The 26,669-nt window shown below is 40.1% G+C and overlaps 1 protein-coding gene across 3 annotated transcripts in view; it reads left to right on the top strand.

Annotated features, from left to right (window-relative positions):
- Positions 1–21,771, top strand: part of LOC136886465 (uncharacterized) — a 34,083-nt gene extending 12,312 nt beyond the window's left edge. For all 3 annotated transcript variants that reach the window (XM_067159257.2, XM_067159255.2, XM_067159254.2), the window contains one exon: positions 11,912–21,771. In XM_067159257.2, the coding sequence (XP_067015358.2) occupies positions 11,918–13,222 (1,305 nt within the window). In that variant the 5' untranslated portion in view covers positions 11,912–11,917 and the 3' untranslated portion in view covers positions 13,223–21,771. The remainder of the gene's footprint in view (positions 1–11,911) is intronic.
- The last annotated feature ends 4,898 nt before the right edge of the window (positions 21,772–26,669 follow it).

The following is a 26,669-nucleotide window of genomic DNA, read 5'->3' as shown; positions in this document are numbered from 1 at the left end:
CAAGATAATCGCACCAACATCTCATGTAAACAAAATTGAAATGAGCAGTGACAAGAAGCTACACTGGGAGATGGAGGGAGAGATCCGTGGTTGGTACACAATAAAAAAAAAAGATGACCACCATTTGATAGCACAGATAAACAACTGTGGGCCGGTTCTACCATCTGCTGGTAAAGTGGCTGGCAGCTGCCCGGGACGTAAACTACCTGGAGGTGTAAAGCAGCTGGTACTTTGCGTTGCGTCCAACCACCTCCGCGCAAGCGCTGGGTAGCTACCAGGAGCTAGACACCGATATACGGAGTTGGCTAGACTGATTTTCAGCGACTTCTCGCTTTCGAGTGTGGTGCTCTCTATCGTCAGATGTATGAAGCTCATTTCGATTGTCTTCTTTTCCTGTGCTTGCATCTGTCGATTATCTTCAAAAAGCCTAATAAGGGGAGCCTTAAGAGTTACGGACAACGATTTATGTCAAGCTTTCGTGATTTTAATCTATGAGCTTCCAAATCAATACCTAATTAGGATTAAAATCTCGAGATTACATTTTCTTATGTCAGTTATAACCTGTCGTGTAAGGCAGCGTTTTTGGAAAGTATTCTCGTAGTAGATTGGTCAAGTCGCTCGCTCCGTAATAGAAGGTACGCAGGTTTTCATCGTCTTTCTAATTTACAATTTAAAAAATGTTTTCGTTCCCTGCCGTTGTTCGTAACTCTTTTTCACGCGCTTCCATATACGTATATACACCCAACATCTTCCTTACGGACTTATTGCCTTTGAACATTCTATCTGCAGGCTTCTGTGAATTAAGTATCTCCACGATGCTCTATTTCCAACTAGCTCTGTGACCTTGTTTGGTTCCACATGCTTTCATTTATTTATAATGCATTTCATTCTAATGTTTATGAAGATAAAGTTGGAAGGTACCGTACTGGTAAAGAACTAATAGGGGTATATATCCATCATAGGAAGAGGAATTCGGGAATGGAATAGTTTCCAATTTCTTCGAAATCATTTACAAGAAGACTATGTAAACAACTGATGGGGAATCTGCTACCTGGGCGACAGTCCTATATGGTGTGCTATATTAATCGTAACATCACTTTCTATAAGTAGCACACATATAAAGCATTTTCCTAGTAGACATAATATTGTGATTAAACATTTCAATTAAATATGTTATTAACAAAAGAACGTATGAAAAGAGGCATACAGATTAATACAACGCTAATAATGAAAAAAAAATATTCGTCATAAAGAAGACTCGAACCTGCAAACCTCGCAGTATGAACTGCGCACGTTAGCCATTACGCTACGAGGTAGCTTGGGGTAATACGGATACATAGACATAATGTATACCTGGTGTTTGAACACTGAAAAAGTAAGAATATTAAATCTCATTTGAAATTATTTCCAAATAGGTTTCGATTTTATATCCTTTTAGAGTTTCTTTGAGAAAGCTTGACGTATAAAATGTGTTCCGTGCGCGATCAATGCGAGAGGCTGGTGTAACCGTTGCAACTCTAAGGAAGCATTAATGTTCAAAATCCTGCAATGCAATATCGATCACTGTTATAGTATAATGCTTTTTTCAGTATACTAAACTAATTTGAGTTGTATGTCACCAGAAATACGGCTAATAATGTTCAGCTCTCAAAACTTGCCCGACAGGTAAAGTCTTATCGGGTCCTCGAAGTGGCCAATAAATTACGCGCCGGGTAACGACGATTTATGCTGCCGATAGCGCTACCTGGGAGTGGTCGAACGGAAACATCCTTTTACGCGAAGGGCAAGTTACGCGCTACTTTACCAGTAGGTGGTAGAACTGGCCCTGTATTAGATAAATAACTTTGCACAGTACATGCACATAATATAGGATCTGAAAATATCAGAGATAAGCATGAATGAAGACCATTATTACCATTCCTACTTTCTTTAAAGAGAACCAAAGTTATACTATTCACCTTGAGGGCAGTAAAAGAACAACTAGCCAAGATGTTTCAATTTTCAAAATTGTACACATATTATCATTTCTTTTCAGGAAAACAGATGGAAACTTCTCGAAGAATAACATTTTAACATAACAGCATAATATTTGGCCACATTTTAAATATAACACCTCCAAGGTGTTTTATAAAAGCCTAACATTCGAGGTAAAAACATCAAAGTGAAAGGAGGAGGGGAGGGTAAAGGAGGATAGTAATAGCAGGGATGAGAGGGGAGAGTAAAGTTCGAATCCGACTACGTAAACTTAAAAAAGTTCATTCACCCGTTACTGTCCTTATTAAATGCATTGAGCAAATTGTTGACGATGGTCACTCTTAGTCCACATTAAAACTTTTCAAAATACATGACGTGAAAGTTTAAATAAGCAGCAGATGGTAACATTTATGGCACAGATCAAGGCCTCCAAAAAATTGGCAAGCTGCACGAGGCTAATAGTCCCTCCGCGCGTACACACACTACAAAGGTCGATGTCAGGCTGACCAGAAGAGCGAGGCTGTCTATTGTATATATACGTAAGGAAGCGCAGAATAGTAGATTCGAGGTGGTTTGGTGACGTACCAGATGGCGTAGGTAGTAGAAGGTAGACACAGAGGGACAGTCGGTATGCAATAAGTTACAGGAGCGGAGAGACGGGTGAGCACAACATGTTTAGTCAATAACATCAAACCATTAATACATAGAAGCGAAGATGGCAAAAGCAGGTTAGAATATTAAGGTAGAAAGTAGATGATCCTCTAGAAGTGTAGATACAAAGATTATGACAGGAGCGTGTAGATACGAAGGTATGAAGATTATCGCAGGAACACGTAGAAACATAGATACGAAGATAATTGCAGGAGCACGTTACAAATATTCTGATCTAATTATGTGATTTTCATCCTTAGTAATGTCATTGCATGCAGCCATGTTTACTACCTGTCAAGCCAGAGAGTATACACTTCCTCTGATCATGGAAGAATATTATTCTGTGCTATATACTCTTTGATTCTCTGATCTTCCCCAGCTTCTTACATACTCAACAGATGGCAGTGTGTTCCTAATAACTTACGTCACTAATAGAAAACATCGACGTACGCACAGATGGAAGGTCTTAAGTCGACTAGCCTTCTGTATGACCATTAATAAAGCACAGGGAAAAGCTCTTGAAGAAGTGGGTGTCTACCTACCCGAACCAGTGTTTAGTCGCAGCCAATTGTACGTTGTTCTATCTCGGGCAAGATCATTTGAAAATGTTAAGATCCATATACGGCCAAATGGTTGAAGCACAGTGAATACTGTATGGAAAGAAGTTTTCTTAACTACATTACCGGTATTAAATGTTCATAAAACTACTGAAAAGGGCAGGCAAAGCATTGTGACGACGACAGGTATGTCAGGATGAGTTATCCGACATGTTTATAACGAACACTGCAAAGCAGTGCGGTGCACTAGTTAATTGTTAAAATAATTTTAAACTTATGGGTCCATCTTTTCATTACTACTTGGACTAAACACTAAAATAGTGTGTTGAACTTGTCGTCGTTTCAACTTGTTTCAATCCTTATATAACCATGTTCAGCTAGTTTAAACAGTTGAAAAAGATGTCTTAAAAACTGCACAAATATGTAAAAGTACAATACAATTTATTTTCTTCAACTTCCTTTCTTGATCTCCACTAACATATTTAGTTTTTCTTTCTTTCTAGATTCCATTAGAAATAGAATGAATGACCAGTACCAGTACTGACATTAGAGTTCCGTATTGACATTTTTTATTATTATCCGAAGCGCTTTGTTCGCTCCAGATGAATAAGAGGAGTCCTCCGCCCCCCAACTTAGTTTGATACATATTTGGACCAGCTTTAAGTCTGAAACAAGAACATACTTCAAGATAGACGCTTCAAGTTGTATTTTTTAATAACTTTTTGAAGTGTCCATGTTTTCATCGATCATTTTATATCATTTTTATATATTTGTGTAGTTTTTAAGATGTCTTTTTCAATTGTTTAAGCTAGCGGAAGATGGCCCAAGAAGGGTTTAAATATATTCTAAGTTTTTTAATGACTAAATTCAACGCTCCAGTCTAAATTGTGTTGAAAAGGTGGATTCATAAATACAAATTCTTTTAAGATTTTCTGTTTGAGACCAAACATTTTAGGTTTGAAAAGCCTAAGGTGTTTTGTTTTCATGCCCTTCAAAGCGTCTAGCCTCTTACTTTTTCCCTTGTGGTTGGTTTTAATAGAGGATGAGTGGTACATCCTCTTAAAACAGTAATCACCGCCATCACTATATTGTCGTTCCACCTGTGAAAATCACCCTGTCGTGGTGTTTGCAGAGAATTGTTGACCCACAACACATATATGGTTAAGAACACAAATTCATTGATTTAACTTACATTGTTGAAACTTAGATGACGGAGCTTTTCTGGCTCAGTTCTAAGCTGAAATATTTCACATAGCGGGTTTCACAGATGCAATGACAATACGTTAGTACTGATCTCTCTAAAACTTTTAAATCGCCATGGTAGTTTTCCCTCTCAACATTCGAGACTTCAGATGTTTTCTAAGACCATGAAGGGACCTATTTGTACAGAGTATCTGTTTGTGGATCTCATCACTAATCAGCCATCACAAAAACACAAGCCCTCCTCTCAGTGTTGGCATTAGGAAGGTCCTTAAAACTGGGTATTATTATTATTATTATTATTATTATTATTATTATTATTATTATTATTATCATCATCATCATCATTATTATTATTATTATGTGAAGAAGACTACATTTTTTAACAAGTAGATACCACATTTAATGTAGCTACCTTTCAGCTACGCACTTCACATTTTTCTCGATTAGGCTAATGTGTGTATGCCCTGCAGCAGCTCAAGTGTGAAGTTCTCATCTTCGGTGTATTTAGTCTTAATATTATATTTATATATATATATATATAGCCGTATTGTAAATTTATGGACTTATTAATGAGCTCCAATATTTTGTTCTTGAATTGTTTCAATTATCAATACTACATTTATGATCTTTCTTTCAAATGTGTTTGTGCTGTTAATTTTATTTAAGGGCTTGTGTGCTGATGATGCCTCCAAGAGCCAAAACATTTCTAACTTTGCTTGATGAACAATCTTTTTAGATTATAATAGTTATATTGATAGTTGGTTGATCTATATATATTTCTTCTCTTGAATTATGCGATGTGATAAGTTTCATCTTCAGTTCCAGTTCTGAATTGAATTACTGTCTACTTAAAATTCTAAGCAAGAATTTACACACATTTGTCCATCTATTCAATACAATAAAGTATACACAAAATATACACTACTTGTACAAACATGAAGTCTTCAGTCAGTGCTAAGGTCAACACCAACCCGACCTCAACAACTTGCTGGAGGGTAGTGAAAACCTGCTCAATGCATTTAATCCTCATTGAAGAGACATTTCTATTTTATTGTGTGTCTTATCTCCTGTATCACAAGCTGAAGATGACCGTAGCATAGGTCGAAACTTGTCTTTTAGATATCGTTCCATGATAGCAATTTTCTTAATTTTTCAGGAGAAGCAAAAAACGTTTAAGGAAATGTTGGTTTATCGTCAGGTAAATAATGATAGTTCATATAAAGCGTGCATCTTTTCTGTTTAGTTGATACTATTTTTTAAAATTATTATTTGTTATAACGGTAATAGATATAAAATAAATGTTAAAACTGCAACGTTCACCCTTTTGCCAGTAAGCCTCTTCATTGGAATTGATACCTTGGCCCTTTTGTAGGAAACTTTTTCTGACATTGGCCCTTTTGGCAGCAAGTATTTGGATGTCAATTTTGCTGTGCTGAACCTCAGTCTCAAGTAATTATTATTGAAAGAAGTAAAATTGCACACAAATTAAATGGAAATTGGGTAATCAAATCACATCAATGTGTTTATAGTATTTAATCAATTTAAAATTACCTTACAGCCATAAAAATAGACTACATACCAAATGATCAAACATCTTAGCAGCGTACTAATACTATGGAGTAATAAAAAAACAAATGTTTGGGATCTAGCTAGAAATTTAAACTACATTACTTGAAATAAAATCGAAATACTCTAGTACTTGTTAAATAAAGTAGAATTTCTACTCACACATCCTCTTCATCTTTTTCTAACAGTGTATCTGGTACATTAGGCATGGGCTTCAGACTGGGGTATTCATGATGGTAACGAGGAGGAATAACACCTGATGTGCACAGGTTACGCAAATCCTTGTACTTGGCTGAAGATACTGGAAGTTTTAACGTAAATAAATAAATGAATACTGGATTAAATCCACTATATTTAATGAAGCCAAGCTTTCAGCCAAATTGCATTAGCCTTCATCAGGGCATGTTAAGTTCTGCTTCCAACAGTGAGCAAAGAAATTGCAAGGAACGTGGAAGTCATGACCGTACTATCCACGACCTGCCCCACTAATTGTACTCGAGGATCGTCGTGCTGTGATTCACCGCCCTCTGTTGATGGTTTCGTGAGTGCATCCCGCTGTTCCATGGTGATGTTATGCATGTATTTCTGCAGTACAGGTCTCCATGTATTTGGTAACTTGAAGCCGTCTTCCCTGTTAATGTTATTTGGGCGCAGCTCTATCTCTGTGGCTTCTCTTACCAGTCGAGCAAAAAGCAGCTCTCCTTCGAACGTTATTTACTAGGGTGAATAACGTTCCAGACGCTGATAACCACTCAAGTGCATTAAGAGAACTGACAACGGCTATACGTCACGAGACATAGCACGAGCTGTGAAGATCAGAAGCGTAACAGGAATAGTACCAACCAGGAATACAGTAAAAAGAAGAAAGTATTCCTTCTTAACGTGGCAGGTATAACTGACGGAATTGGGCGCATTCTTAGGAAGCACAATATAATTCCAGTTTTCACCACAGACCGGAAGCTCAAATCCCTGTTTCGACCATTCAAAGAAAAACCACATCTTGAAACACCGGGCGTGTATGAAGTTCCATGTGGTTGTGGTTGCTCATATATTGGCACGACGAAAAGGCTTGTCAGAACCAGGGTGAAAGAACACATTAGGTCGGTAAAGAATGTTGCTACCGGGCAAGTTGGCCGTGCGCGTAGAGGTGCGCGGCTGTGAGCTTGCATCCGGGAGATCGTGGGTTCGAGCCCCACTGTCGGCAGCCCTGAAGATGGTTTTCCGTGGTTTCCCATTTTCACACCAGGCAAATGCTGGGGCTGTACCTTAATTAAGGCCACGGACACTTCCTTCCAACTCCTAGGCCTTTCCTATCCCATCGTCGCCATAAGACCTATCTGTGTCGGTGCGACGTAAAGCAATTAGCAAAAAAAAAAAAATGTTGCTCTTTCATCCTCCATGGAGAATGCCATAAGCCAGTCTGCCACAGCAGAACAATTCTACAGTACAGACCATGAAATCCTCTTTGACCAGGCGAAGGTCATCGCGCCTGTAAAATACTTCTATGCTCGACTGGTAAGAGAAGCCATAGAGATAGAGCTGCGCCCAAATAACATCAACAGGGAAGATGGCTTCAAGTTATCAAATACATAGAGACCTATACTACAGAAATACATGCATAACACCTATCTGTGTCGGTGCGACGTAAAGCAATTAGCAAAAAAAAATGTTGCTCTTTCATCCTCCATGGAGAATGCCATAAGCCAGTCTGCCACAGCAGAACAATTCTACAGTACAGACCATGAAATCCTCTTTGACCAGGCGAAGGTCATCGCGCCTGTAAAATACTTCTATGCTCGACTGGTAAGAGAAGCCATAGAGATAGAGGTGCGCCCAAATAACATCAACAGGGAAGATGGCTTCAAGTTATCAAATACATAGAGACCTATACTACAGAAATACATGCATAACACCACCATGGAACAGCGGGACGCATTCACGAAACCATCAACAAGAAGGCGGTGAATGACAGCACGACGTTCCTTGAGTCCAATTAGTGGGGTAGGCTGTGGATAGTACGGTCATGACTTCCACGTTTCTTGCAATTTCTTTGCTCACTGTCGGAAGCAGAACTCATGCTGATGACGGTCAATGCAATTTGGCTGAAAGCTCGGCTTCATTAAATAAATATAGTGGCTTTAATTCAGTATTCCTTTATGTTAATACTATGAGCCATGAAAACTTACATTCAATACTGGACGTTTCTTAGTATAAAGAACTCTAGGTTTTACTAGGGCAGCTTGGGGTGATCTATTAGACTTTTGCTTAATTTCAGTCTCTATACTGTCATTAACCTGCAATGAGCATTTTACCAATACCTCACATGAGTCCTTAGAAAATAAAACCTGTCTTACATCCTCAACATTACCTTAGACCCATCTGGTCTTATCATGGAAATATCACCAACAAATTCTTTCCAGCCATTGAAATCTTTGTATGTCAGCACTTTTACCTCATATGGAGCAGGCTGTGTGGACCACTCACTGGGAGCCCATATACTTTTCCTTCGGTAGGTTGATTCAGTTGTGGAATGCATTGAATCAGCAGGCATGAAGGAATGCCCTGGCATTAGGTATGTTATTTTAATTGTCTGAACTGAAATAGATTGGCTAAGAAATGATCTCAGTGTCCCTAGCATTTGCTGATTCTTGTTCTGTCCAGGGCATGAATCACAGTAAAGGAGCAAGTGCTTGATGCCTCGTTTATCTACTTCCTGCAGATACATATCCTTAATAGAACAGATATCATATGCTCCCCTCTGCCCGTCAGATTCTCCCCAAACATAACAAAAACCATTTCTAGTGCCACTCTTGTACATAGTCAAATTGTATACAACATCTTTTCTAGAATAAAATAGCAGCATGCTGTCTCTATGAGGGGTATTAAGTACTCTCTGTAAGTCAAAACTTGTACATAGGTATTCTGAATGCATTTTACTTAACAGCTGATCTGCTTTGAAAGCTAACAGGGAAGCGCCCTCTCTCTCTCTCTCTCATGTGCATATCTTCCACTGTTTTTTTCAGCAGGAGAAATGTGTTTGTACTTTTCACAAAATTTGCGCATATCTTTTTGAGGTGATGGAACCCTATATTGTACATCATGAAAATCTGCCTAAAAGCCTTTGCTGTAACTGCAATTTTACTTCTTTGACAACAGTCTCTCTTATAGTGCCTGTACACAAAGCTAATATTTCTCAGTTCAACAGGCAAGTACTTCCTAGTGGTTTTAGACCTGCAGTGAGAAGGGACAGCAGGCAATCTCTCAATGACTTTAACAGAATTAGGAGTTTTATTTTTCGGTGGATGATTTCCATGATTGTCAGGTTTCGATGTGTTTATGCCGGTCTTATGATCTTCCATATAACACACAAGTTTGTCACTGACCCCAAGGGTAGCAATAAAAAATCTTCTACATACTCTGCTTATGTTCCCGTAGTGGTAGAAAAAACTGCCTAGTAATTTGCTTCCTATCTGACTGTCTTTACAACGCCGTTGAATGGCATTCTGCTGGATGTTAAACAACAAAAAATCATGTTGCTGTTTAAGGGAACCCAGCTGCCAATGTGATTCAAAAATCAGTGTCTTATCATTCACTGTGAATAAGTTACAGCTAACAGATTTAGTGCACTTTTGTCCAAAGCATGGGTTTTTACACAGACTCCTTATTTTTCTGAAAATTTTTAGAATGTGTGTACTCCCTTCTTTGTTATTTTATTGTTCAATTTTGCAGAAAATGGCCTTTGTTTTCATTGTCCTGTTTTCCCTACGCACTCACTATCACTAACAATATTTACGCATTACCACTGTGGGCATCATTTTGTACACTGCCCTGTGTTCCTACAATAATTGCTGCTGAAGGAATTTCCTGAGTGTTGTCGATTGAAGACTGTTTCAAGGTAGAGTTCAAGGTTACCCTACAATCTGCTTCTGTTGCGAACTCGCTGATTGTTTGAATGCCCAGACACGAAATGATCCTGTTCATGAGCACGTATATTTGTACCTACTTCACGCAGGCTCAAAAATAATGCCACTAATGCTAAATTGATCATTTTGTGGACCTGTATTTGCACGTTCTCCAATTTGGTCATTAGAAGCTTCCTCGAACTGTTCAAATTCACTTAGATATGAACTTACTTCAACAAGATCAACAATTTCACTATTTACCAACGGCTGATTTTGTGATTCTGGAAACGTACACTCTTTAATGCTGACATTAAGGGCTCCTTCAAATGTGTGTGATGCGAGTTGAACAACACGAGACCATGCTGACATAATGGTACAGTTCGTCGTCACTGAAAAAAGACATGATTTATTTACAGCCTGCACAAGGTTTAAAAATCACTATTTCCAAGTTTTCTCTTATTTTAAAATCAAGTAAATGACTTTGTGAACTTTGTATAAACTTATTTGTAATTATGAAATAATAAATATTGAAAAACAGTAGAAAACCCATCTCTTGAAGTATGGCTAAGCCTAAACATTATTTACAAAGTTTAATCTTAACTTCAAACTGTAATTAACTGAACACAGTAACATCTAAAACATACAATAATGAAAATATTAAAATAACATAACCTCACAAGACTCTTGCATGGCCTGACCTAAAAGCAAGGCACAATGTTAAGTTACATACTTTGATATAAAATAAATGTGTATTACCTTATCTCCAAATATTGTTGAAAATTAAATGAAGACCTACAATCTGTCCTCCTGTCTTTGACCGGGTCATGGATGTAATGAATGGACCATAAATAGGCCATTATTACGATGGGGTTGCCACTCCCAAAGTGATTTATTAATGACTGATAAGTGCTATGAAATGATAATGGCGAGTGTTGCTGGAGTGAAAGATGACGGGGAAAACCGGAATATCCGGAGAAAAACCTGTCCTGCCTCCGCTTTGTCCAGCACAAATCTGACATGGAGTGACCGGAATTTGAACCAGTGGTGATAGGCCGACGTGCTGCCGTCTGAGCCACAGAGGCTCTCGAAATGTTATTATGGATGACTTATTTGTAAACTGAAGTCTGATGGAATTATTTCTTCTCTGTTGCTGTTCGACACAAATACGACAGTCCATGAGGAATCTGTCTGATATTGTGTTATAAAAAGATGTTGCCAACATGAATAGTACAAACAAAACACTGTAAACTATACCTCTGGCTGATGCTGAAGCATAATACGGGTACATACATAATGATGCATTGTAAATTACATTATTTGTAATTGTAACAAAGCTCCAACTAAGGATATAACGTTCGTTTGTAAAACAACTACATGTATTGTCAAGATAAAACGTTCGCCCTTATGACGGTAACGCCTGGAAAACGTTCGCCCTTGACTCATACTTCAATTCTGTATTTTTCGGCTTACTGTGGAACCAAAACGTCTGCCCCTTTGCCAGAATGTGCATTTTACATCGCTAAATACGAATATACCAATAACTCAATTTTGAAAAAATGTAATGTTGGCCCTTTTGGCTATCAAGGGACATTATGTTCGTACAAACTATTTGATCTTATTTATTTTATATCGTGTCATAAGGATAAAACATAACGTAAATACTTCAATGACGAAGAGGCACATTAAACTATGTGAGCCCAAAACCTTGCGACATCAAGTGCATTTGGTCTTCTGTTGTGCAGCTGAAAGGGCATGATCTACATTGCAGCAAATGGGCTGTGGTCTGCTCTTCTCCACATACACACAAGGTACTGTCCACTTCGAAACTCCATTTCTTCTGGTTTACCCTGCACCACGTAACACCAGAGCGCAATCTATTCAGTGCTCTCCAATTCACCCAATCTGTAACATTTAATTGTATGGTATTAATAGGTGGAGAAATATAACTCCTTGTTCAGAATTTTTATCTTTATGGATTGCACCTGCAATCCCGCCAGAATAATGAGAAAAGCATCAGAGAAAGACTGTTTTTCATTAAGAAATGTTGTTCTGTTTCAGTTCGAGATGGAGACTCTCCCTGATGAAGTGCTGGAGGTCGTGTTCTCCTACTGTTCAGTCAGAGACTTGGTGTCATCGGTGCAGCATGTATGTTGGCATTGGAAACGAGTCGTGCACACCTCTCGCCTTTGGAGAGATGTTATTTACCGTCCTGACAAAGTGGACACTGATTCTCATATCGTCTCCATGTTGTGCGGTTCTGCTGTGCTACAGGCTGTGGATTTCAGTGCCCGCATCTACGGTCAGATGGTTTTCCAAGCCTTGGCTGATAATTGTCCAGAATTGAAGACATTACTAGTACATGTTGATCAGGATATAAATTATGATGTTCTCAAGGCCATTCATGAGAAGTGTACAAAAATCGAGCAGCTTTCACCCCCTTTATCTGTGGTGAGCTCGCCTGAGAAATGCCAGATAGTTGGCGAGTTTATTAATCTTAAGATTCTGTCTTTAGTGGCTCCTTTGCAATATCCATGTTCAATACTGTGTTTGAAAGATATAGCTGATGGCTGCCCCCAGCTGCAACACCTAACACTATTATTTGGTGGCTATTTTACAAATGATCTGTTCTATACGATGGTAAAGAAGAAGGATCATTTGCATACTATAGAGGTTAGTTGCATTAATTTTTGTGGAATGTGTACACTTCCACTCTTATCGGTGTGCAGTAGTCTGAAGACGTTGCACATGCATAATTCTTGTAATTCAGAATCGCATTTCAAAGTGAATTCTCTTAGGAAATTAAGGGCACTTACGTCCCTAAGCTGGGAGGGGTTTCATCACGAAGATCAGATGTTAAAGATATTTGATAACAAGAATTTAGTTCAGCTGTTAGAGCTCACTTTGATCTCCTGCAATGCGTACAATGACTCTGTGACTGAGGTCATAGTACAGAACTGTCCTCTGTTACAGTGCATCACTCTGGAGTTATGCTCAAATTTTAGTGATGACAGTCTCAGGCTATTCTCTTCACTTGCGTACCTCAACACACTGAGAATATATGGGAACAGTCACATTACGGATCGCGGGATCATGTCTCTTCAGCAGGTTGACCAGTTGCTTTGTCTGAGTCTTGGTCAGTGTAAAAACCTTACCAGCGCAAGTCTGGAGGTGGTAGCCAACCTCTCCAAGTTGCACGAATTAAGGTTAATGCTTCAGGACCTTGAAGGGCTTCCTGTAGATCTCCTGGCAACTCATATGAAGGCTCTCAAAAGGCTTCATATTATCAACTGCTATAATGTGGATATCTTAGCATTAGAGTGGCTGAAAAGTAAAGTTCCTCGGATTAGACTTAAATTAATTTTTTTATAGTTTTTTAACTTGTTAGGATGATGTGGAAATGTTTCTCATTGCAGTTTAAAAAAATCTCGACTACTTCGTTAATATATGTTTTGCTTGTTTTTACATTTTTTTTATTGTGAAAATTTGGTGGGTGTAAGATTTGATAGGATTTAATATTGTGTGCTTTTGAAAGTTTTTTGCAGATATTGGCCTTTTCAGGGTGGTTTCTTAACAAATGTGCTTGCCTTGAAATCTGGAGCTTTTGGGTTCAAATCTCAGCTTAAATCTATCTGGTGTATTTCAAGTTTTAGGGCAAATTTCTCCATTCTAACCGCTTTAAAATTAATTTTTTAAAGAAAGGATGAAGATAATGAGTAGTTTGTGGAAACACAAATGTGTACCAGAAGACTGGAAAAAAAAAAAGGGGGGGGGGATGGTAATAATAACAAAGTTTAAGATATGGGGAAATGGGACAAGAAAGTTTGTGGTATATATAGAGGAATCACACTTATATTGGGGGAAACAATATTAGAAAGAAGAATGAGAAGAAAGATTGAAGGAGAGTTAGAAGAGGAACAGTATGACTTTAGGAGAGCAAGGTCTACATTGGACCCAATCTTTAGCATGAGACAGCAGATGAAAAAGAACTGGGAATATGGAAAGGATCTGGTCATGACGTTCATCGATATAGAAAAGGCATATGATAGTGTCCCCAGAGAGAAGGTTTGGGACACCATGGTTAAAAAGAGACTCGGATGAGAAATGTTAGAAATGGTGCAAGCAATGTACAACAACTATTAGCAGGGTAATGACCCGAATTGGAAAGACAGAATTGTTTGGGAATAAGACTGGACTAAGACAGAGGAGTGTGCCATCACCTCTTTTGTTTATTATGGTCATGGATGTAATTGTAAAGGAAACAAAGGAGGCTTATGGAGATAAAGATGCTGCTATTTGTACATGATGATGTGATCTGGGGAAAGAACAGCAAAGAAGTGCAACAACTAGATGTACTGAATGAAAAAAAATTGAGAAGTATGGCATTAAAAATCAGTACAGAGAAAAAGACTACGGTGATGTCAAAAATTCGAAGTCAGTCTGGATATTGTGGATAGTTTTAAATACCTAGGAAGTGAATTAATGCAAAATGCTAGGGTAGATATGGAGATTAGCAGGAGGGTACAGCAGGGCAGTGCATTCTACCAAAGTGTAAGGAAACTTGTTTGAAGCAAAGAAGTACTGAGGAAAAGCAAAGAGATAATGTACAATATCTATTATGTACCCATACTGACTTATGCAGACTTTGACCAGCAGGCAAGAGAGCAGAATTCAAGCTAGTAGGATGAAATTCCTAAGAAGGATGATAGGAAAGACAGAGTGAGAAATGAAGATGTTAGGAAGGAAGTTGGGATAGGAAAGCTCTAAATGAGAAAATTGGAAAGAATAAACTAAGGTAGTTTGGACATGTAAAGAGTATGGAGAAGAATAGAATTCCCAGACAGATGCTGGAGGCAAAGTGCTAGGACAAGAGAGCAAGAAGACGACCTAGAACAAGGTGGATTGAATCCGTGAAAAGCAGAATAAGACGACGAAATTTAGACTTGGACAAGATCGTGGGAAGAGGAATGGTGGAAGGAAAGAGGAACATGGAGAAGTGCCGTGAATACCCCGACCCGGCAGGAGCTGGGTGAGAGGAAATTATATGAATAATAATAGTACTATAAAAGACTTGGACCATATCAGCTGGCCTGATGAGCCGTGTTTCAGCCTTCACAGTAATGATGCCAGACGCAGAATAAATCACAGACCCATATATATGAAATGTTCCACGAGGACTGTGTACAAGATGTGGTACAGGCGGCAGGTGTTTCATATGTACGGAATTAGGCCCCATTGTTGCAGCTGATGTGCTGTTGAATCAACAGGTTTGTATTTAACTTCTGGATAAACAGATACTGCCTTTTGTTCACAGTCTTACTGATAATCCAACTGTGGAAAAGCCATTTTATTTTTTCAGGAAGATAACTGCCGAGTGCATTGGGCCCTAACTGTAACTGAGTGGTTTTACTAGCACGAAGAGGAGCTCTCCCATATTCCATAGTCAGCAAAGTCTCTGGATTGAAACCCTGTCGAACATCTATGGGGGTGACATACAGCGAGTCAATTGGAGTAACCCTGCTAGAAATCTCACTGCAATTTAGGACGAGTTAATGGCAGAAGATTCATAGAGACCATGCCAAGGTGAATTGCTGCTGTCATTCATGTCAAAGGCAAGCCAACTGAGTGTTACTTATCATGCAGCACAGGGTTCTAATTTTTTTGTCAGATGTGTGTGTGCATTTAAGGGGATGGCATACAAATTACTTAGGTTCAGAAGTGGGACAGTAACAATATAACTGCGTTGTGATGTTCCCTACCTCCCACTTGATTTTATTTATTTAGCATTTGATGCATTAGATATTTACATAAATATATTGCAGGTGACAGGCAGGGATATTATTGGAAAAATGGGAGAGTCTTCACTGGAGAACAGATGCATGAGACTGAGTAGGGCAAAAACTGAATACATGCCATGTGGAGGAACTGGACTGGTACATCTCCAAGGGAAACTTGTGCCATTTACAGAAACCTTCAGATTTCTGGGTTCAGTAGTGCAAAATGATGGTGAAATAAGAGTCGAGTTCAATATTGAATAGTCCAGTCCGATATTAAATGGAGAGCAGCTACAGGATTCCTACGTGACAAGAGTATACCAACAAATATCGAGGGTTTTATTTATAAGAGTACATCACATCATTAGGAACCCCTGGAAGTGCTCAGATGGTTTTTCCCTTCCCAGACGGCAGTGGAGGACACCAAACCGAATTAGGACCGGCCAAGGTACATGTGGAGCAACTCTCTTCAAATGGGGATAGAAGACATCACCGCAATGTGACTGCGGAGAAGAGGAGCAGACAGTGGATCACCTTGCATTTGAGTGTCCTTTGCATGCTTATAGAGGCTCTATAGAGGACTTACGCTGTGTCTCAAGCGAAGCTCTTTTCTGGCTCTCAATTTTTGACATGGAACTTTAGTTATGAACTTGAGATGGCAGTTGTACATATTGTATATAATATTGTATTCATCATACGCTAAATAATGAATAATTTGTAAGAGTATGTATCATCCTGGTATATTTACCATGTGAGAACCTCGCTGGGCAAACACGACAATGGAATGATCAGCTTAACCAATATGGACTTCGCCTGAATACCAAGAAGACACAATATATAGAACATGGGTGCCAAACCGATGGAACCATCAATATCGGTGGAGAAGATGTGAAGAAAAAGGACCATTTCAAGTACCTCGGCTCCCTTATGTGTAGTTACGGCAACAGTTTTCCGGATAATCATGCATGCGTAAACACCACTTGGATGAAGTGGCACCAAGTGACTGGGATTCTGTGTGATTGTTGCATGCCCCTACAAGTTAAGTCGAAGATCTACAAAACTGTAGTCTGCCCAGTCGCTCTCTATGGATCACAATGTTGGCCAGCAACAGCAAAGCTTGAGCAGGTTCTGCACGTAATGGAAATGCGACAGCCCAGTGGTTTCTTGGACGAATGCGATTTGACCCTGCCATGAACAATGGCGTTCGACAGAGGATGTAAGTTGCAACAAATGGGGTGAAACTGCGGGAAGCCAAGCTTAGATGTTATGCAGCAATGACAACTCGGTGGCAAGGACAGCCAAGTGCCTTGACCATGGAGGACAGAGATTGTGTGGTAGACCCAAGAAGCGGTAGATGGATCGTATCGGTGAAGACATGGATTATGTGGGCGTCATCCATGAGGATGCCTTGGATCGTGCAAAATGGAATCGGATGTGCCAGCAAGCTGACCCCACCACAGTGCGGGAATAATGCTAGGATGAGGAAGAAGAAGAAGCTGCTTCGTTCTACCTTACATATGGTTTGGAAACAGTGCCAATGACAAAAGCCTCTAACAGAAACCTGGAGGCAGCAGAAATGAAAATGCTGCAATGGACGTGTGGCATGTCAAGGAAGGATAGAATCAGAAATGAAACTACATGAAACTGGGTAAAGGCGACCAGCACTGAAGACAAGATCCTGGAGTCAAGACTAAGATGATTTGGCCACATCATATGCCTCCTCCCAGGAATTGGAGAGGAGGTAGGCATTGTAGGAGATTGAAGGACTACTGTCATCACGGATCTCAAAGAACTGCAGTAGGACACTGTTCGCTCGGTACGGGTATCATTCTTTGAAGCAGGACCTCTAATTCTAGTTGGTAAAGTTCTTAATTGACTGGCATTGGAACTGAACATAAAGAACACAGTTGTAAATATTTTGGGCCGACGGAACCATATAAATATTTGTACAGAAAAGATACGAGAAAGAGGAAGAAATTATGGAAAGCAGAACTGATTGAATATCCACCAACTCCAGTTCCCTGTATACAGTACTTACAGGACTAAATGCAAAATCGGACATAATGCAGAGCAAAGTTTCTTCCATGAATTTACGTTGTGCAGAACATTTCTATCCTGCTATACAGAGTGGCCAAAAGTCACGGGAAGGTGTGTCCCATTAGAAAATGTGCTGTGTATGACGCCTGAGCGTTGTACCTAGCTGTGGCGTAGCTGAGCAGTCTGTCACCAACACCAGTTAGTGAAGATGGCAACAAATCGCAAGTTAACCAAGTTTGAACATGGGATAATCATTGGCACACAGTGCATGGGTCATAGCATTGCAGGGATTACACGCAAATTCGGGTTTCAGAAGTCAACAGTGTCGAGGGTGGATCTTCACTATCGCAGAGGGAATTTTACCACCCACGTAAACTGCCGCACGGGAAGACCACGGAGGCAGAACCATACTGGGTGCTCAACTGTCTACTGTAAGTCAGATCACTGCGCAGTTGGGAGTCAGGAACCCATTTCTACCAGGACTGTAAGGAGGCAACTGCAGAGCATAGGCTTCACCAGCCGACAACCAACTCATGTCCCTTTGCTGACACCTTGACACAGCTACGCGACGTGGGCCCACGAACATCGGCAATGGACCCTGGAAGAGTGGCGGCGTGTGGTATGGTCTGATGAATCCCAGTTCCAGTTGTATCAAGCTGATGGCCGCTTGAGAGTGTGGCGTATGCCCCATGAAGCAGGAGGTGGCTCGGTTCTGGTCTGGGTGGCGTTCTCATGGTCACAATTAGGCCCCATTGTCTGGCTACAGAGAGCGCTGTCAGTTGCACATTATGTGGACATTCTTTCAGACCATCTGCATCCCTTTCTGACCCTAGAGTACCCTGATGGAGAGGTCATGTTTAAACAGGACAGTTCGCTGTGTCACCGCTCTGGTGGTGCGCAGGTTTTTGTAGGAGCACTCCATTGAAGTTCCCACCATGGATTGAACCTCCAGATTCCCCCCAGTCTTAATCCAGTCAAGCATTTATTGGATGCTGTCTATGCTGGTGTACGCTTCATGTACCCCGCACCAACTACACAAGACCAACTGGGTAGCAGTGCAAGATGCGTGGGTCCAGATCTCTCCAGAATGATTCCAACACCTTGTAGAGTCTGTGCCTCGCAGTACTGCTGCGATTCTGAGGACTCGTGGAGAAGCAACTCATTGTTAATATCACAGGAAATCACATTCGTGAAGAAGCGGAGAGAGAGCGCCTGTAATAATGGATGTAGACCAACTGGACATCAGAGGAAATATAGCAATCTTGAGTTCCAGGGAGCCTCTGGAAGAAATGAAAGTACCACAACTGTTTGGTAAGAGCTGTATAAAATAAGGCGGCGGATCAAATATATATGAGAATTTGAATGTACCGCTGTTAGTAATAATTCTGAGGCTGGGCTTTGTCAGGATGTTGGTGGGTGGTGTCTGGAGAAGGGGTCTGCACATGCACGAACGACGGTGGAGAGCTGAGCTGCTTCAGTATGCCATGAATGAGTGAGGGGTGCACACGTCTGTTGCTCAACACATTATCAAATTTCTCGCAAAAGAGGGCACCAAACCTCCCAAAATTTTGAGATGGCTCCGCACACAGTTTGGGGAAGAAACCCTTTTGCAGACTCGAGTGTATGAGTGGGCTAAAAAATTGATGGCAGGAAGAGAAGCTGTGGAAAATGAACCTCATGAAAGGAGACGGACAAGCATCGCTGCAGACAACGTTGTTGCCATTCGTGTCATTATTGGTGAAGTTCGGTGAATAAAAAATTTTGCAAATTGTTTTAGCCGTAGGAGTAAGTTACGGAAGTGTTCAAACCATCATCCGAGATAAACTCCATTTCAGAAAGTTGTCTGCCAGGTGGGTTCCTCGTCCGCTCAGCCAGGAAGTTTGTCAGAGACTCCTGCCTCGCTACGAGGCGGAAGGAGAGGATTTCTTGCGTCGTATTGTGACTTGTGATGAAACTTGGGTGCATCATTACACCCCAGAGTCCAAGCAAGCATGAAGTGGTAGTGAACAGACAAAGCAGATCCGGTCAAGGCTAAAACACGCCCATCTGCTGGAAAGTTGTTTGCAACCATTTTCTGGGATTCCGCAAGCATTTGGATTTTCTTCACGAACAAAGGACAATTAATGCAGCCTACTACTGTCGCCTTTTGGATGAAGCAAAAGCTGCGTATCGCAACAAGTGGCACCGGCAACAGATCTGAAACATTCTTCTTCACGATAATGCAAGGCCGCATACTGCCGCTTTAACTTGGGATAAACTGGAGGAAATTCACTGAACAACTCTGACACCCTCTGTACAGTCCAGATTTATCAACCTGGGACTACCATTTGTCTGGACAACTCAAACAAGACCTAGGAGGACAGGTGTTCAATGATGATGCAAGTGTAGAGGAGTTTGTGTGCAACTGGCTCCGCACACATCCCTCTTCTATCAGGACGGCATCGTGGTTGTTTTTGTTGATGCATTAAATGTAAAAAATAATTTCCAGTTATATTTGATCCACCCTTGTAGAATTCCACAACCAAGCAGCTGTGAGAAGGTAGGCAGACATCTCTCACAACGTGGCAACAGTTAGTGAAAGCCTGTTTATATCACAGCCTCAGCTGCTGAGTTCCAGATCTGAAGTGGTGCCAACTAGGTGGCCTGCCCACCACTTTTAACATTCCGATTGTGTTGCTGTTGGCAACAAAATATGAATTCCACTGGATGCTTCCTGTGACTTTGTTCATATAATTATGTTGGTTAACGCTGAGTGCGCTACTGCACCTCTAACATGCCAAGGACAACAAGACAGGGTGTTGAAACTTAAGACATCCATCCAAAAATAGACTAATTTCTCTCTGATGCACCAAGGCAGATAACGTGGCAGGGCAGAATTTAATTGGCCTGCACAGAGTCGTGATCTGAACCTCCATAGAAATATCTTTGTGATGTACTAGTAGCTGGTGTACACCCATGGATAAACTCCACTGTCTCGTTGGTATAGCACCACCTGAAATCAGACGTGAGATTGCTGTTAGGTATGAGAAAAGCAAGGCTATGACTATGGAAGCCCACCCTTTGTATGCCTGTCAACCAGCACATCCTAGGCTGAAATGAAGAAAGAGCTTCTTGACAACCACTGAAGCTCTTAAAGGAACACCACAACAAGCAAGAATCTGAATGTGGTGGGGAAAATATCAACATTTGAGAGAATGGATGGTTCCAAAGGAAGAACTTCCTCCTGGACATTCTGAAAAGTGGACAACATGGAAGGCTCCCAATCGATTACGCTCCAGTACCACGAGATCCAAGACCATCCTACAGAAATGGGGCCTTCCAGTGGAGACAGTTTACTGCAAGTGTGGTACTAAGCAGACTAACGAACATCTTTTACTGTGTCCTTCTTCTCCAGCCATTTGTACCATTAGAGACCTAATGAGGGCAACTCCTAATGCTCTTGTCGTGGCCAATTTTTGGTCAACCAATGTTTAAAATTTTCTCTGTTTAATTTTTGTCTCGTTTACTTTGTACTTCTGACACAGTAAATAAATAAATAGCTAGTCTACGCTTCTCATTGTTTTTGTAAGACTTCAAACATCATTTCCTCTGGAAACTTACTGAAGTCAGTTGACAGTAGGAGATTTAATAGCAACCAAGGCATAGACCAACACCATACTACTTCTTTTTGTAGGTTCGTGAGACTGGGTTTAGACACTATTAGTCCCAGAGTATATATTATATAGTGTAGAGTTCAAGAATCAGCTGGTAGTTGCCAATGACCTAAATGTTAGACCCCTTTAACCAAGCATCATTAATCAACTGTAAGTTATGAGTGATCATTATAGTTTTGTTTTTGTAATTGTTTTGAATGTAAAAGACAACTGTAAATTCTTGTCACTATAAAAAGTGGATAAATTGTTGGCAAACTAACACATAGAAAGGTGCAGCAACTTGTTGAATGTGCACTTGGCTATCATATTAAATTATATTCTTTTCTCACCAACTTCACCTTTAAAAGGAATATTTACTTTGTCAGTGTGTGTGTGTTACTGGCTATTATACTGAATAATGTAATCTTGTCAATGCTGAGTACCAGCAAAATGTAGCCTATCTTAACTAAATAAAGTACAGAATACAATCAAATATCTATCAAAATGATCCAGACCTATCCTCATATCCAGTAAGTAACACCTAGTATTTAAAAGAAATAAACGCAGAAGACTGGTAGGCTGTGTGTGTTAGTCTTACATTATCACTCAAGTTAACAACTAAGGAGATTCCGACCAAATGGTGAGATTGGCAGACACAGCCTAATAGCGCAGTCTATTGATTGTTTCATCTGTGGCTGTGAAAGCCTTAATTGGTACTGTTAATAATTTCCTTTATTATCAGACATGTATTAAACAGGAGAATAATAATATGGCATATTCGTGCTGCATCTTAAAAATGTTGTACTTCAAAAACAGGTTAGTTTCCTTATTCACAGTTACTTTATACCGAAGTCAGCTATTTCATTTTAAACTTTAATCTGAAGAAAAACAAGTTACCATAAATGGTAATAAAATCAAAATTGTAGCTAGATTTAAATATGTTGGAGAAGTAATAACACATAACCTAAATGAAAAAATATCAATCCAAACAAGAATAAATAATCAGCTAAAGCCCCAAAATTAACATGGGATATCTACAAAAAGAAATGTCTATCAATAAATTCAAAAAATAAAACACTACAATACAGTTATAAAACTGGGAGCTACATATGCAGCAGAAACACTTTTTCACCTTAATAAACAATCAAACACTGACAGACTTCAGAAAATTGAAAGGAGGATTGGAAGAACCTACATAAACAAAAAATACCAGAAAGATGGACAGTAGCAGATTATACCTAACAAAGTCATGTACAAAGAGCTAGAACCCATTACAGATACCATGCGTAAGAGGAGACTGGGATTCTTTCAACACATTCTGAGGATGCAGGATTCGAGACTTCTGAAACACCTAGTACAACACAATCTCGTCTCAAAAAATACCACAACAGGATGTAAATGGATCAGACAAGTAAGACAGAATCTGAAGGAAATAGGCCTTACAACAGAAGACACCACAAATAAGATAAAATTGAATACAAACCTCCGCTTTACCCTTACTCTAAACAAAGTAGCAACGCGTATTTTCGACCGAGGAAAGGGTACGAAGATCAGAGCGTCTGAAGTACTGGGAGGACCGCAAAGCCTGAACAATCCCTTCAAAGAGACCTGAATGATGGACTGACTAAAATGATCCTATGCGGTCATAAAAGTAGAAGAAGAAGAAAGTATTACTATTCTTCTTCTTTTCCTGCCGCTTTTTCCCACACGTGGATTTGGCCCTGTTTTTACGGCCGGATGCCCTTCCTGACGCCAACCCTCTATGGAGGGATGTAAGCACTATTGCGTGTTTCTGTGGTGGTTGGTAGTGTAGTGTGTTGTCCGAATATGATGAGGAGAGTGTTGGGACGGACATATACACCCAGTCCCCGAGCCAGAAGAATTAATCATAAGCGATTAAAATCCCCGACCCGGCCGGGAATCGAACCCGGGACCCTCTGAACCGAAGACCAGTACGCTGACCATTCAGCCAACGAGTCGGACAGAAAGTATTACTATTCCTGTTCTAAAATAAAAAATGGGGCCGATGACCTTCGATGTTAGGCCCCTTTAAACAAGCATCATCGTCAAAATGAAAAATAATTTCTTTTAAATGTCCCCGCTGTGGTTGGGGGCCGCAAACAAAGAATACACCCATGATATCCCCTGCCTGTCATAAGAGGCGACCAAGGGATGATCAAATTAGAACCATGATACTACTTGTAATTAGTACCATCATGCAGGGAATACCATGGGTCGCTTTTTCTTGCGCGTAGTACCACTATGAGCGACGCCGTGGGTCTGCCTTGCCTGTGATTAGTACCCAGTATGTGAGGAACACCATAGGTTTGCGTTGCCTGTAAATGGGGCTGCAATGTGCGAAATACCATAGGTCTGTGTTACATGTGCGCATTACATTACCTGTGAGTAGTACCATAATGTGTGGAATACCCCAAGTCTACGCTACTTTTGATTAGTTCCGCAACATGACAAATACCATGGTTCTACTTTCCTACTGATAAGTACCATTCTGAGGGGCCGATGACCTGGATTTTGGACCTGTTTAGACTACTTCAGTATTGTGTTTTAGAAGCAGTCCCTTGGTCAGTAATACTATTGTTTAATGCTAGTTTCTGGGAATGTGGGGCATTGCAGGTCGGATCCACACATTTCATCTCATTTCATGCCATTAGGGGCCGATGACCTACATGTTAGGCTCTTTAAACAAGCATAATCATCATAATTTTTAAAATGTCCAGCTCCTGGCTAAATGGTTAGCATGCTGGCCTTTGGTCCAAGGGGTCCTAAATTCGATTGCTGACCAAGTTGGGGATTTTAACACCCATTAGTTAATTCCTGTGGCTTGTGGGGTGGGGGTCAGTGCCATCATCTTGGTAGGGCTCCATCCTTACACATGTGCAGGTTGCCTATAGTAGTGATGGACAATGTGAGATGGGGTCTTCCGATTTTTCAAGACCTGTTTCTCGTGAGAGATCTCGAGAGCGTTCCACGGCGAGCAGCGTGTCGTAGGCCTAGAAATAGACAGCTGAATGTTGTTTCTGCCGAGTATGTGAATAACCAACCGCGAGTCTTCTCCATTCCCTAAATTCATGTCAACAAGCAACTAGGACGTTCATTCCTTTGAGTTCTACTGAGGTTGTTTTGATGTATAACATAATTATAAAGGATACGCATTCTGGTATTATATGCAGTGCTAAGTACACAAATGAATAGGCTAAGTACAGAAACTGATGGCTACTGTAAGTGTACATAGTTAAAACTCAATTTATCAGACCCAGTATTGATTTGACCAGTGTTTGTGTTTACTGGCATTATGGTGACGAAGGAAATAATTCCTTATAATGTTGTAAGAGTATTTGCATCATAATTAAGTACGTAAGTATATGACTGTGCCATGTGTAATTATGCACAACAACTTTAAGATGATGTCCGCAACGTAAGTTGTGGACTTGGGATTATTTTGAAGAGAAGCCACGTAGCACACCCGTTGTGTTGTTTATTCAAAAGAAGTGAAATATACTTTGGGGTGATATGGCACTTAAAAATATCACTGAAGGGGATTCATCACAGAGAACACCTCTTGCCCTGCCTGCATCACAAGAAGCTACCCTCTTGAAAACGGTTGCGAGGTATCCAGGTAGGTGTACATTCTATCTACAGTTATTAACAAATTATACAAGGTTATTCAGCTGTCAACCTCAAATAACTGCTGAACTATTTAAGATACTGACATTCTGTTTTCACTTTCATTAGTGGTATTAAGGGGCTCATAGCTGAACGTACAGTACTTTTCCAGGCTTTTGACAAAAAAAATTGGCACACACATTTCCATAATATGAGAGTTATATCATGCAATAACTGTTGATTGTTTATTTTTAAAAGCTATATATTTTCAAATTTAAAAAAAAAACAGCCTTATCCCCTTCAAAATACTCTCCATTACAACTAATACATTTGTCCCACAGCTGCTTTCACTGTTCGAAACTTTTTTTGTAGTCATCTTTCAAAATGGTTGACAGCTCCTCCCTCGTTTTTTTTCTTGACCTCTTCAATGTTGTCAAATTGGTGTCCTTTCATGCATGGAAATAAGAAATATACAATATTAAATAGAAGGAAGGATCCAACTTTTCAATACTCTGTTATTAAGTTGAACCAAATAGAAGTTGAAACCAGTCCCAGATGAACAGGTTGTAACTTCTATTTGGTTCAACTTAATAACATAGTAATGAAAAGGCAGATCCTTCCTTCTGTTTAATATTGTATATTTCTCTATTCAATATGGAACAATCATGAAATTTTTAACTTTAAATGGAAATAAAACGTCGCACGGAGCCAGGTCAAGTGTGGGGCAGTGGAACCATGCCATTTTTAGCCAAAAACTGTCTAACAGAGATGGCTGTGTGTGCAGGTGCATGTTGCGATGGACGAACCGGTGTCCTGTCTGCCACAAATCGGGTCTTCTTGATGAACACTGTTGCACAATCTTAAAACTTCCCAATAAAAGGTTTGCACATTGTTCACTTAAATTTGCCATTATAAAAAATGAAACAAGAACAAAACAGCATTAGGAAAAACAATCACTGCAGATGAGCAGAACAAGACAGGCGGCAATGAATTTTGCTATACACGCCTAGCGGCAGAAGTGCGTACTACACAAGCTTCACTTACGGCAATGTTATTCCGGTTATTTTTGGGTAACCCCTCGTATACTATCAAGCTTGTGCTCGTAGTTACTGGGATGTCGCACAGATCACAGCGTAGGAGAATCAGTCTCGAGATTCTTGTGAGAGCATTGCCCGTCACTAGCTTATAGATAGATCTGTGTCCCTAAAAGACTTAAAAAAATGTCTACTGAATTACTTCAGCAAATATACTTAAAACTATCTTAACAAATATCAATTTTATAAAAGTAAATGCATTTATTTCTACAATCTCTTTTTCAACAATCCAAATGGACTTCACTTGCCCATGTCTGCATGTACATATTTAGCTATTTCCCATTTATAAAATTAGAAGCCAGAAATTGCAACATCGATAGAATCAAGTCCTGATATGTATAATCCAAACCCCATAGTGCAATAACCCTACCAAGTGACTGCTGCTCACTGTGAAGGCCTGCAGATTACGAGGTGGTGTGTGATCAGGCATGACGAATCCTGTCAGCCGTTATTGCTGGCTTTCTAGACCGGGGCCGCCCCTCACCGTCAAATAGCTCAATTGTGATCACTTATGCCGAGTGGACCTTGAACCAGCCCTCAGATCCAGGTAAAGATCACTGACTGGGCCAGGAATCGAACCTGGGGCCTCTGGGTAAGAGCCAGGCATGCTACACCTACACTGAGGAGCCATCCCCTCTTATACATATAACAATTTTTT

Source organism: Anabrus simplex, chromosome X (genome assembly GCF_040414725.1).
Source record: "Anabrus simplex isolate iqAnaSimp1 chromosome X, ASM4041472v1, whole genome shotgun sequence".
NCBI classification, from domain to species: domain Eukaryota; kingdom Metazoa; phylum Arthropoda; class Insecta; order Orthoptera; family Tettigoniidae; genus Anabrus; species Anabrus simplex.
The sequence above is the reverse complement of the archived record's forward strand: the minus strand, read 5'-3'. Positions and strand labels throughout refer to the sequence as shown.